The following is a 12582-nucleotide window of genomic DNA, read 5'->3' on the forward strand; positions in this document are numbered from 1 at the left end:
TATTTCTTATATCTAAAATTTTTACCAAAATGATATATAGATATACCTATTTTTGTGACAGACATGGAAATAAAGTAAGATTTTGGTCAGTAATCTGCCAATTCTTGTGATGGTCCAGGTAAATTTGAAAAGTTGACAACCGTGGCAATGTTAAAAAACATTAACATAGCTTAAACCATATGTCTATCTGGAAGTTTTCTTAATAGCCAATGTAATATTCTACCCACCATGTATCACCAATTCATCATAGCAATCATTACTGATTAAAATCAATTAATATTGATTCCAATAGGGAGATTTCAGAGCAATTTTTTTAAATAGACCTTTCGATTCTACCTGCTCTGCCACTGGTGGCCTTTAAGGGAAAAAAAACACAACAATTTTTCTTGGGTGGTTCTAATTCCCTAATTCCAGTTTCCTACTATTTTATACAAATTAGCACGTAGTTTGTTGCTCCCCCAAAATAGTAACTGAATGAACAATTTTCCTATCTGTACTTTACTGCTGACTCAAAGCTTGGATTTTAATTTGCATTACCTGTTTCTCCTAGTGAAATTATTGGAAATAACCTTATATAAAACTTTAACATAATGGACATATTCGCTTAGAGTTGTAACACAGCCTTTAAATATTATTTTACTTGAGGCTTATGACAGTTACAGAAAATTATTTTCTTTTTCAAAATTTCTAAGAGGACCACTGTACTTGTAATAATTTCTACAATCTATACCAATCTGTACAACATTGCCAATGTGAGTTCATCTGAAGTCAGAAAATATTGACACCTTAAGCTTAGTTTTTCATATGAGTGATACAACCATCTTTCTGTTAGCAGTAGAACTACAAGTCCAGTACAATCCTGGCTGTACAGAATTAGTTGGTGACTGTTGGAGAAAGTTCCCTAGAAAACTCTTCCCTGATCATTTTAGTATTTTCTGCTCTTGACTGAGAAGTTCTATGCCAGACTGATTTCTTAAACAGAACTAACAGATCCATGCTCTCAAAAGCTGCCTATAGTCTTCCAGGGTCGCTATCATGAGGTACTAATAGAAAACTAAAAACAAGATCATTAATAAATTTATTCTTCAAAGTATAATGCATTCAAAAATATGTGAATAGTCCAGGTGCTGGTGGCTCATGTGTGTAATCCTTGCTATTTAGGAAGCTGAGATGTGAGGATTGTGATTCAAATTCAGCCTGAGCATGAACACCTGTGAGACTCCTATCTCTAATTAACCCCCAAAAAGTCATAAGTAAAACTGTGGCTCAAGTGGTAGAGCACTAGCCTTGAACAGAAAAACCTTGGGGACAGAGCCCAGGCCCTGAATTCAAGACCCAGAACTGGCAAACATATAACAAATAAATAAGGTGAATTGTTAAACATGTTTAAATATGACTAAGTATTTAAAATAATAAATACAAAAAGCTTTCTAAATAGGAAAAATAAAAACTTCATTAGAATCAGGAAGAATAAGTTCTCCAAGTGGCCTAAGAGGTGATGTCAAGAAGAGTCTTTCAGGGGCTGGGAAGGTAGCTCAGTGATAAGAGTGTTTGCCTTGCATGCCTGAGGCTCTAGGTTCAATTCCTCAGCACCACATAAGCAGAAAAAGCTGAGAGTAGCACTGTGGCTCAAGTGGTAGAGTGCTAGCCTCGAGCCAAAGAGCTGAGGGACAGCGCCCAGGTCCAGACAGAGTTCCCACGACTGACCAAAAGAAAAAAAGAAGTATTTTTCGATTCAATGAGGCATTTGAGCCCCAGGCTAAATAGAGGAGAATGTTCTGTAAAAGATAGCAAACTAAATTATCATTATGATCCTTTACATTTCCTTAGAAGCTAAAATATATAATTTTTTTCAATCATATTTTAGAAAGAGTTTTGTTTATTAAAGAAGTAACTTGGATTTGGATGTTCCATTTGCCCCCAAAAGAAAAGTTACTCCCTAATAGAAAGGAAGATCATAACCAGGGTACCTGGGTTTTACCTTTGCTTTGCGAAAGTGGTAGACAACCAACATGCTAATGAAGTCGAGTAGCATGCACAGAGCTTGGAAGGAGATGATGGCAAGACGCAAATACTTGTCCTCCTGGACCAAGCACGGGCTGTCATCTGCACAATAGGGGCAGCCCTCTCGGCAGGGCAGACAGACATGGGCTTCTTCTGACACATCTTTCGCACTTCCTGAGAAATGATGATCTGGGCCCCGTCCTGAAAGTTCCAAATAAAACCTCAATGTTATTTGCACCTCTGTGGTAGGTAAGATAGAATACAGTCACAACACATCTTCACTTCTTTACTTGTCTTCCCATCAACTATTTTGTAAATTCTCTTGGTATTAGACTTGGCTTTTGGACTCAGAATTGTTTTTGTTTCCCTTGGTTTTAAAATTATCATTCAGAATAATTGAGAAAAATTAGAAAATATGGAAACAAAATGTCTCAAAGGCAAAGAACAATCTGCTGTCTTTGATATCATCATCTACTACTCACTAAACTAATACTCCCTTCTTAAGCACAAATCATATTCCACAAATTCTTGTTAGACCACAGGAAGGATGATGAAGGCTATTTGTTTTTATGGACCAAGTAAATATTCCCATCACTTTTGGAACTTCTTAACCTATATGGCAACAAATCCAAAATGAGGGTTTGATTGCTTCTTAACTTAGTGGAGGATCTCATCTACCAAATTCATTAAGTCTAAATTGGATGAAATGGCACTTAAACAACTGTTTTTCAGTATGTATTTTCCTAATGGTACATCCTTTACTCAGAGTACAATATGTACTTACAAGCTATCATGTAATTATCCACTTTGCATACACAAAGGACATTTTCACACTATTTGCTTACTGCTGCTATAGGTCCTTTGTTTAATTTTATATTCTTCTGTCTCAGTTATCAAACAAGTTATCTTTGAAATCAAATATTTAAAGATTAACACCGAGCTGAGATAAACACTAAAAAATCCAACTAGTTCTAAAAAATAAATAAATAAATCAACTGTACATTGGTGGCTCATACCTGCTACCTTAGCTGCTCAGGAGGCTGAGATCTGAGAATCATTGTTCTAAGCCAGCCTCGTCAGGAAAGTTCCTGAGACCCTTATCTCCAATTAACCACCAGAAAAACTGGAAATGTTGCTGTAGTTCAAGTAGTACAGTTTAAGACTTAGGCAAAAGAGCTCGGGGACAGAGCTCAAACCCAGGACTGGAAAAAAATAGCTATTTCCAAATATGAACTCAGTTCAACACAGAAAAGAATTTTTAATGGAATTCTATGCCTCTATCAGAAAAAATGACATTGCCCCATTTGTTAGGAAATGGAAAGACTTGGAAAAAATTATATTAAGTGAAGTAAGCCAGGCCCAAACAAACATAGGTCCTATGGTTTCCCTCATTTGCAATAACTAGTATATGTCTGAGTCAAGCAGAAAAGGTCAGTTAAGTTGATGTTAGGGAAATGAACCCTAAGATATGTATTCAAAGGTTTTTTTCTTTCATGCGATTTTTTTCTAACACATTTATAAGATTATTTCTTTGTTGCTTTTTATGTCCCTCCCCCACGGTATAACCCCTGCTTTCACTGTATTTGATGTTGTTATAATTTGTGGAGGAGAAGGGGAAAAACAAATCGTTTAAATAGGGATACAGGTGGACCCATTGCAACAACGAGACATACAAGTCGTCATGTGGAAAACTAACTTTACAACTTTGGTGGGGGGGGGGAGGGTTGAGCGGGGTGAGGTGGGGAGAGGATGGGATGGGAAGGGGAAACAAAGGAGGAGGCTACAATGCTTGATAAGAAATGTACTCATTATCTTGCCCATGTAATTGTAACCCCTCTGTACAGTATTTTCACAATAAAAAAAAGAATTTTGATGAATAATTAGGGAAAGTTCTCTCAGTTAATAACACTTTAATGATGATGTTTAACAGAAATTTTATTTCTATCAACTCATTCAAGTTTTATACTCTTTCTGAACTTCAATTGACTATTTCTCCAGTAAATACAATAACAAAAACACATTGAAGGGTTTTTTTTGATAATTCAAGATACTTTGTTACTTAATAGTCTTCATCCTGTTATATAATGAAAAATAAATGGATTTTAGAATCATAAGCAGACATGTTTCCCACCTTTCAATAGCTCTGACATGAACTCACTTGGCCACTTTGTTTACTTGCTGATAGAAGAAGAATTACTATGGGAATTAAATGAGGTAATTTATATAAATCACGGTGACTGACTCTTTTTCTTTATCTTTCCAAACACAGGAGATTCAAAAATAAATTAAGAAATTCATTGATGCCTTAAAAAAATGTTACTACCCTATTGCATTGTTGGTGGGAGTGTAAACTTGTTCAACCACTTTGGAAAGCAGTATGGAGGTTCCTCAAAAGACTCCACATAGAGCTCCCCTATAACCCAGCAGTCCCACTTTTGGGTATTCACCCAAACAATCACAAACAGGCTATACTAAAGCTACCAGCACAACTATGTTTACCATAGCTAAGATATGGAATCAACCCAGATGTCCCTCAGTAGATGAATGGATCAAGAAAATGTGATACACACACACACACACACACACACACACACACACACACACACAAAATGGAATTCTATACTTCCATCAGAAAGAATTACATAGTCCTATTTGTTAGGAAATGGAAAGACATGAAAAAAAAATTGTATTAAGTAAGCCAGGCCCAAAGTACCATAGGTCCCATGGTTTCCCTTAATTGCAATAACTAGTATATGTCTAGGAGAAGCAGAAAAAGTCAAAAGCTGTGTACATATGACCATATAAGATGATGTTAAGTGAAACAAACCCGAAGATTAGGGGCACAACTAGTTTTTTCTTTCTTGCTATTGTTTTTATAATGTCCTCTGTGTTTTTTTGTTTCTTTTGTATGTTCTTCTCCCCATGGTATAACCCCTGTTTTCACTGTATTTGATTCTAGTGCCATGCATCGGAATATATACATTTTTCTAATTTGGGGAGGGGAAGGGAAATAACAAAATGCTGAAATAAGGATACAGGTTAATATTGTTAACCTTGTTAACGTTGTTAACATTGTAACAATGAGATGTACAAGATACTATGTTGAAAATGAATTTTACAACTTTAGGGGGAGAGGGAGGACTTGGGGAGGTGGAAAGGAAAGGGATGGTAGGGGAAAAACAAAGGAGGGGGTAACAATGCTCAACAGGAAATGTACTCATTACCTTACTCATGTAACTGTAACCCCTCTGTACAGTATTTTTATAATAAAAACATATAAATATATATATAATAAAATGTTACTAGACAGAAAAACAGTATTAAGGGGGAAAAAGGATGGTAGAGAAGAGCTATGTGGAAATGTTAAAATTTGATTTCAGACAACTTAAATTTGAAGTAAAAACTAGGGGAAAGTAATCCAGGGGAAATAATTTTTTTTAAGTAAGAAATAATACAAGACAGGGAGTGCAGAAGCTAAATCAGTGTTAGAAGAAGAATGATAGAACATGCTATAAGGAATAATGATTGGGAATATGAAGAAGACAGTACAAGTAAAAGTATTTACGGTATTATAACAACAGTATACAAAGATTGACTGGGAACTCAGGGATGTGATTAAATATGATGTCTGAGGAAAGGCTAAGAGAATTAATCAATTTAAGCCCATGACCTTCATGGTGTTACATTCCAAAGACTGATATGTGTTTGAAATTAGCTTGTTGGGGTCTAAGGACTAAATAAGTGATAAGCAAATATTATTTCAAATGTTCCCTTGAATGAAAAAAGTATGAAAATCTCACAGTTAATAATAATATGTATTAAATGAAATAGTATGTATCAAATAATATGTATCCAATGAAAAATGAATATTGATTTTGTGCTCTACTTTCTTCTGTACAACCTTGATTCAAATACAGTTGAAGGAAAGCTCGAGGGTAATGAATAGTACAGTTAGAGAAATTAACTCTGAGAGTTCTTTATATCTACCCTGGTAACACTGGAAGAAGAAAAGGTTTTGTTCTACATGGAGGATGAGTATATTTAAAAACTATTTTGTAGTAAAGAATAAAAGAAAATATAGAAGCAAATATTAGTCATACATTTTAAGATTAAGGATATGAAAAATGGAGGCAGCTATACAGTATAACTATGTGGGTTACTTGAAAGGCACCTTTTGGAAAACCACCGAGCTCTAGAGTGACTGTTGCCTCTGGAAAGATGTGGATTTTTGGTTTACCAAGAAGATAAGCCAAGGATACGTGGGCTGGTGCCATTGCTCCATGTGAAATCACTATATCAGTCTGGAACACCTGTCTGAGGCCAAGAAGACCTCCTCCTTTCTGCCCTCACCACTAAAATCTCCAGAGCACCACTGAAATCCCAAGTGTTGTGGAGCTGATAAAGATTGGCCACAGAGTTAGAGCTGGAAAGACCACATAGCTCAACATGTTCAACACCCTTATCCCTTCTATATTAGGCTGATGTTCTAGTTGGGGTTTGAAAATTGCTTGACAGTGCAGGAAAACCCCGCCTTCTCACTTCCTAAAGAGTGTCTACAACATTGCCAGTGTTTGTGGATTGGTTAGTGGACTGGTTACTGAATATTGTCTAAGTGTCTCATTCTAATGTCACTGGGTGCAAAAAGGTTCTTGTATAGTAAGGCCTTCTTTGCTGAGCTATCTGCATTTGTAGCTGCTGCTGCTGTCCTAGCAAGTTTGAAGCCAAAGAGGGGTCGGGAGAGGATATGGGATTGGTCTCCTCTATGAATTACCAAAAGACAACTGACTCAGCTTTATTTGCAAACTAAGGAAATAAGGCATAGTTCTCTTCAAAGTTTTAAAAAAAGAACCAGACACACACACACACACACACACACACACACACATACACACACACACACAAAGTTCTATAAAGGACACAAAGTGATTTTAAAAAACTGTTTCTTTCCTAAAGGTCAAGCAAGTAACTAAAATTAAAGATACAGCTTTTCACATTGAAGAGCTTTCTGTAGGACTCAAAATATTAAACTAATATTATATTCCAAAAATAGTTTATGAATTTGTGCCCAAGTTCTCTATTTAGTTGAAAGGAATCTACGCTCATACAAATCATATAACTACTATATAATAAGAATGACCTTTTTAACCTATTGGATGTCACATAAGCTTAGGATTATTTAATATTTTACATTCCTTGAGGACAGGTGGCATTATTTGTGTATCTCAGCACCAAATACAATGTTTAAGACATATTGAATACTTGGCAAACAATTATTAATGATGAAGGTACTCTCTCAAAAGAATGAACTCATATGCAATACAAATATTTAGTTGAAAACATTTTCAAACCTACTTGGGGTTATTCATTCAAAATGGTAATTTTCAAGATGCTAGAAATTAGAAAAATATACTAAGAATAGGTTAGTATAAATGATTTTGTAAATATGGGCAATTATGTGTAGAAACCATGCTGGGTGATCATCTGACACGTATATATCAGTTCCTTCATGCAGGAGTGCCAATCTGCCTTGATAAAGCTTGAAGATTTGAAGAGAGTACATGGAATTTTTAGATAAAACAAATACTTCCAGAAAAGACTTGGAAAAAGTTATATTAAATGAAGTAAGCCAGGCACCAAAGAAACATAGGTCCCATGGTTTCCCTTATTTACAATAACTAGTATATGTCTGAGACAAGCAGAAAAGGTCAGATAAGTTGATGTTAGGTGAAATGAACCCCAAGATAAGTAATCAAATGCTTTTTTCTTTCATGTGATTGTTTCTAACATATTTATAAGATGATTTCTTTGTTGCTTTGTATGGCCCTCCCCCACAGAATAACCCCTGCTCTCACTGTATTTGATGTTGGTATAATTTGCGGAGGGGAAGGGAGAAAACAAGTCGTTTAAATAGGGATCCAGGTGGACCCATTGCAACAATGACATGTACAAGTTGTTGTGTCGAAAAACGAACTTTACAACTCTGGCTGAGAGGTGGTAGGGTAGGGGGAAAGGGAGTAAGAGACGGGAAGGGATAGGAAGGGGAAACAAAGGAGGAGGCAACAATGCTTGATAAGAAATGTATTCATTATCTTGCCCATGTAATCGTAACACTCTGTACGGCATTTTCACAATTAAAAAAAAAGATTATGTTAAGTGAAATGAACCCCAAGATAGGGACACAAGTGGTATTTTCTTTCTTGCTATTGTTTCTAACGTATTTATAAGGTACCACATGATTTTTTTGTTGCTTTGTATGTCCCTCTTCCACGATATAACCCCTGTTTTCACTGTATTTGATGTTGGTATAATTTGGGGAGGTGAAGGAAAAAATTGTTTAAATATGGATGTTGAAAAACAAACTTTACAATTTAGGTGGGGGGGTGCAGTTGTGGAGATGGATGCAAAGGGATGGTAGGGGAAAAACAAAGGAGGAGGCAACAATGCTTGATAAGAAATGTACTCATTACCTTGCTCATGTAACTGTAACCCCTCTGTACTGTATTTTCACAATAAAAAACTTACTTAAAACAACAACAAAAAAACCCAAAATATTTCCAGAAGACAAATGACAAATAAACAGTTATTATTTTGGCAATAAGAACTTTTTAGTTCCATAAATAGGTATTAAGTATGCTACCTTGAACATGAATATAGAGAAGGATCTTAGGAAAATATTACAGAAGCATTTCTATAATTTTTGAGCAACTTAAAACATTTAAACAGAAGCCTGCCAAAATAAATTATAAGTATTTGTGAGCAGTGTGGTTACCTACATACTTAGCTTCACTTTTTTACCTTGAAAACAGAAGAATAGGGCTGGGGAGGTGGCTCAGTGGTAGAGTGCTTGCCTTGCACGCATGAGGCCCTGGGTTTGATTCCCCAGCACCACATAAGCAAAAAGAAAAAAGCCGGAAGTGGCGCTGTGGCTCAAGTGGTAGAGCGCTAGCCTTGAGCTAAAAGAGCTGAGGGACAGGGCCCAGGCCCAGAGTTCAGGCCCCATGACCGGACCCCCCCCCCCCAAAAAAAAATAAAAAAATAAAGAAAACAGAAGAAGAATATGAAATCACTAGATACTTTTTAATGAGTATAAATTTATATTTATAGAAACCAGTTAGATTGTAACCCTTACAGTAGTTAATAAATTCCATTTATTCAATGGAATTCTCTGAAAACGTTAAAATTATATTCAAGGAAACGCCTATAATACAAAGTTTATGCATGTGAGTGCCAGTCCTACGGCTTAAACTCAGGGCCTGGGTGCTATCCCTGAGCATTTTTGCTTATGGCTAGTGGTCTACCACTTGAGCCACAGCTCTATTTCTGGATTTTATGGGTGGCTACTTAGAGATAAGCATCTCATAGACTTTCCTGCCTGGGATGACCACAATGGTCAGATCTCAGCCTCCTGAGTAACTAGGATTACAGGCATGAGCCTGATGCCCAACAATACCGAGGTTTTTAGAAAGATCCTATACAGACATTGATGTAGAGAGTACAAAGTGGAAATTATTAAGTAAATGATAAACTTTAGAATGCCATTTCAATTTCTACAATTCTACCCATTTTTATGTTTTTTTAATAAACACATTGTATCATGTAAGAAAAAATCTACTTAACATTTCAAATATTGAATATTTAAATATCAAATTATGGTAAATATATTTATTTATATTAATTTAACATATTAAAAGTATGTTATTTCAAATATTTACTTAATTCCAAATACTAAATAGTAAATATTTAAAATATTAAATTATTTAACTTAGATCTTAATTATTGAAACCTAAGATAACTATGAATTTACTTTGTTAATTTTTGTAGTTTACTTCACATTTACTGAAAAATTTCAGTCGTCTGAATTAAAAGATAGTAATTTTTGTAATAGGATACTTTTCCAAGGTCTTAATTTTGAAATAAATTAAATTTTACAGAAAAACTTTGGAGTGTTACACAGAAATGTCATATATCCTTACCTACATTTCTTGCTATAGTTGTCATTCATAGTGTCTTGATAAATGTTTGCAATTTTGTATACATACTATTTTTTCTCTGAGCCATTTGACAATAGTTTGAAGATACTGTGTCTCCTCAGCCACATACACTTCAGTCTGTGAGTCCTAGGAAAGGTTATCCTCATCTAAACCACTTATAACTGTCAATATTGGAAAATTTAATAGTGATGCAATGTTTTTATCTAATGTATTGTCTGAAGAAAGCCAAACATCTCCAGTCTCCAGGCATAGAATCAAAGAAGAAGAGAAAGGGTGGAACCGCCCCTCCCCACCTCCACCCCCACACATGACAAAAAGAAAAAGGATCAGCCCTAATACAGGTTAGCTCAGCATCCTTATCTTCTATCTCTTTCAAGGAATATCCTCTTTCTTCCCAAGCTACACTGCTTTAAGATTTCTATATTTTGCCTCTTTCCACTGCCATACTCCTCTTACAAAAATACTCTACAGTTTGCCATATAGAAATTATTATTTTTAGCTAGGGATTATTTGCTAATTGGCATTTATCTGAAAATAATAGACAAACTGAAGTGAATCCAAAAAGCATAAGGAACAAGACTAAAAGATTTGTTTCCTTTGTATGTTCTTCCCCCTATGGTATATCCCCTGTTGTCACTGTATTTGATTCTGGTACCTTAGTACTGTATATTCATTTATTTGAATTGGGGAAGGGAGGGGGAACACAGAATGGTGAGACAAGGGACAAGGTGGGAACCAATGCAACAGCAATATACATAAGACAATATGTTGGAAATGATCTGTACAACTTGGGGATAGGGGTGAGAGGAGGGAGAGTAGGAGAAAAATGAGGGAAGGGATAACAAGTTTCACAAGAAATATACTTACTGCCTTACTTATGTAACTGTAACCCTCTGTATATCACCTCAACAATAAAACAAACTCTGAAAAAAAAAACTGATAGTATGTCCAATAAAAAAGAAGAGTTTTCACTGAAGACAGAATCCATCCTAAGAAAGGTAAAATTGAGGAAAATGATGAGATTGTTACCAGCCTGTATTTCATTATCCTGGAAGTGAACATCCTGGATCTGATAGGCAGCTACACATCACCACTTAGTTATCCTGAAATCCGGCTGCTCTTTAGGTGTCAGATCCTATCAGCTCACATAGACACACAGATGTCAAGACTGATGCTGGTTAGGACTCTGTGCTGTCAGCACAATTTCAAATCCTGTCATTTGAATATATACCTGTTAGTCTTTACAGGCCTTTTGTTTACTATGGGCCTAGAACTAAGTAAGGATTTTTAAAAAATCACTTCACATTTTAATGAACTATTTCAACCTCCATATTTTCATTTTCTCTAACAGGTCAGCATCAAAGCCTAGTTATTCTTTCCAAAGTGGATACAAAACTACAAGAGAAATGGAAAAACTGGAGTGTTTTTACAGAATTGCATTATGAATAGGTGAATTTTATCTTTAAGATGTTTTTGCAGTTCCTATATCCCATTCTCCCTAGTAAGCAAGGGAACCATATTCCTTCCTGGTTCCTCTTAACCCCCTGGGCTCTTCCTTCCCATTGGCATTCTCAGTGCTGCCAGAGCATCCTTCCAATACATGGAGAAGTCATTCTCCAAAATGTCTAATTAAAGTACTTAAAGTAATAAAATATTTGAAATATGGGAAGAGGGGCTTAAGGATTAGCTCTATGAGTATCAATAACACTTTACACTTGTATATGCTTGTATATGTATGTGTATGTGTGTGTGTATTCATTTATTTAACCGCACCCATTGAGTCATTATATGCCATGGAATTTGGCAGTTTTCTTGTTATCTCATATTTTCAGTCTCTAAAGCTTTTGTTCCCCAGTACTAAGACTGAACTCAGGGCCTTGAACCTGATAGACAGGAACATTCCCATTTAAGCCACACTGCCAACTATATTTTCTTTATTTTCAGAGATGATCTCAAAGATTTTTTCCAGGAATGGCCTGAACTATAATCCTCTTATTAACACTTCCAGAATATCTAGGATCAGAAATATGCAATATCAGGGATGAGGAGGTACCTCAGTGGTAGAGCGCTTGCCTTGCATACAGGAGGCCCTGGGTACGATTCCTCAGCACCACATAAGCAGAAAAAGCTGGAAGTGGTGCTGTGGCTCAAGTGGTAGAATGCTAGCCTTGAGCTGAAGAGCTGAGGGACAGCACTCAGGCCCAGAGTTCAGGCCCCACAACCAGCAAAATAAATAAATAAATATTATTTCTGGCTTGTTTGTTGAGATAAGGTTTTATTTGTTGCATAGGCTGGCTTTGAGCCAAGTTCATCCCTTTTCCTACCTCCTGCAGAGCTGGGATTATAGGCATTAGCAACAGCACTTAGCTCCAATGGTTTCTCACCTTTTGCTTCAGGGCTACATGCAGTCATTTCTTATGTTATGTATGCCTCCTCAAGAGCATATAGAAATAACAATGTAATTTTTCTGGATGATATCATTAAATGACAACATCTCTACATGCAGAGATATGTGATATATCCTAGAAATAAACAAGAAGTATAAAAATTTTGGTATAGTCCTTGGCTGATAAACCTGATATACTAT

The 12582-nt window shown here is 35.8% G+C and overlaps 1 protein-coding gene across 1 annotated transcript in view; it reads right to left on the bottom strand.

Annotated features, from left to right (window-relative positions):
• Positions 1-12582, bottom strand: part of Gpr158 (G protein-coupled receptor 158) — a 340812-nt gene that overhangs the window by 138761 nt on the left and 189469 nt on the right. Inside the window, exon 4 of the mRNA XM_042686137.1 lies at positions 1982-2205. Coding sequence (XP_042542071.1) covers positions 1982-2205 — 224 coding nt within the window. The remainder of the gene's footprint in view (positions 1-1981; positions 2206-12582) is intronic.

Source organism: Dipodomys spectabilis, unplaced genomic scaffold (genome assembly GCF_019054845.1).
Source record: "Dipodomys spectabilis isolate Male_0828 unplaced genomic scaffold, ASM1905484v1 ptg000096l, whole genome shotgun sequence".
In the NCBI taxonomy this organism is placed as follows: Eukaryota; Metazoa; Chordata; class Mammalia; order Rodentia; family Heteromyidae; genus Dipodomys; species Dipodomys spectabilis.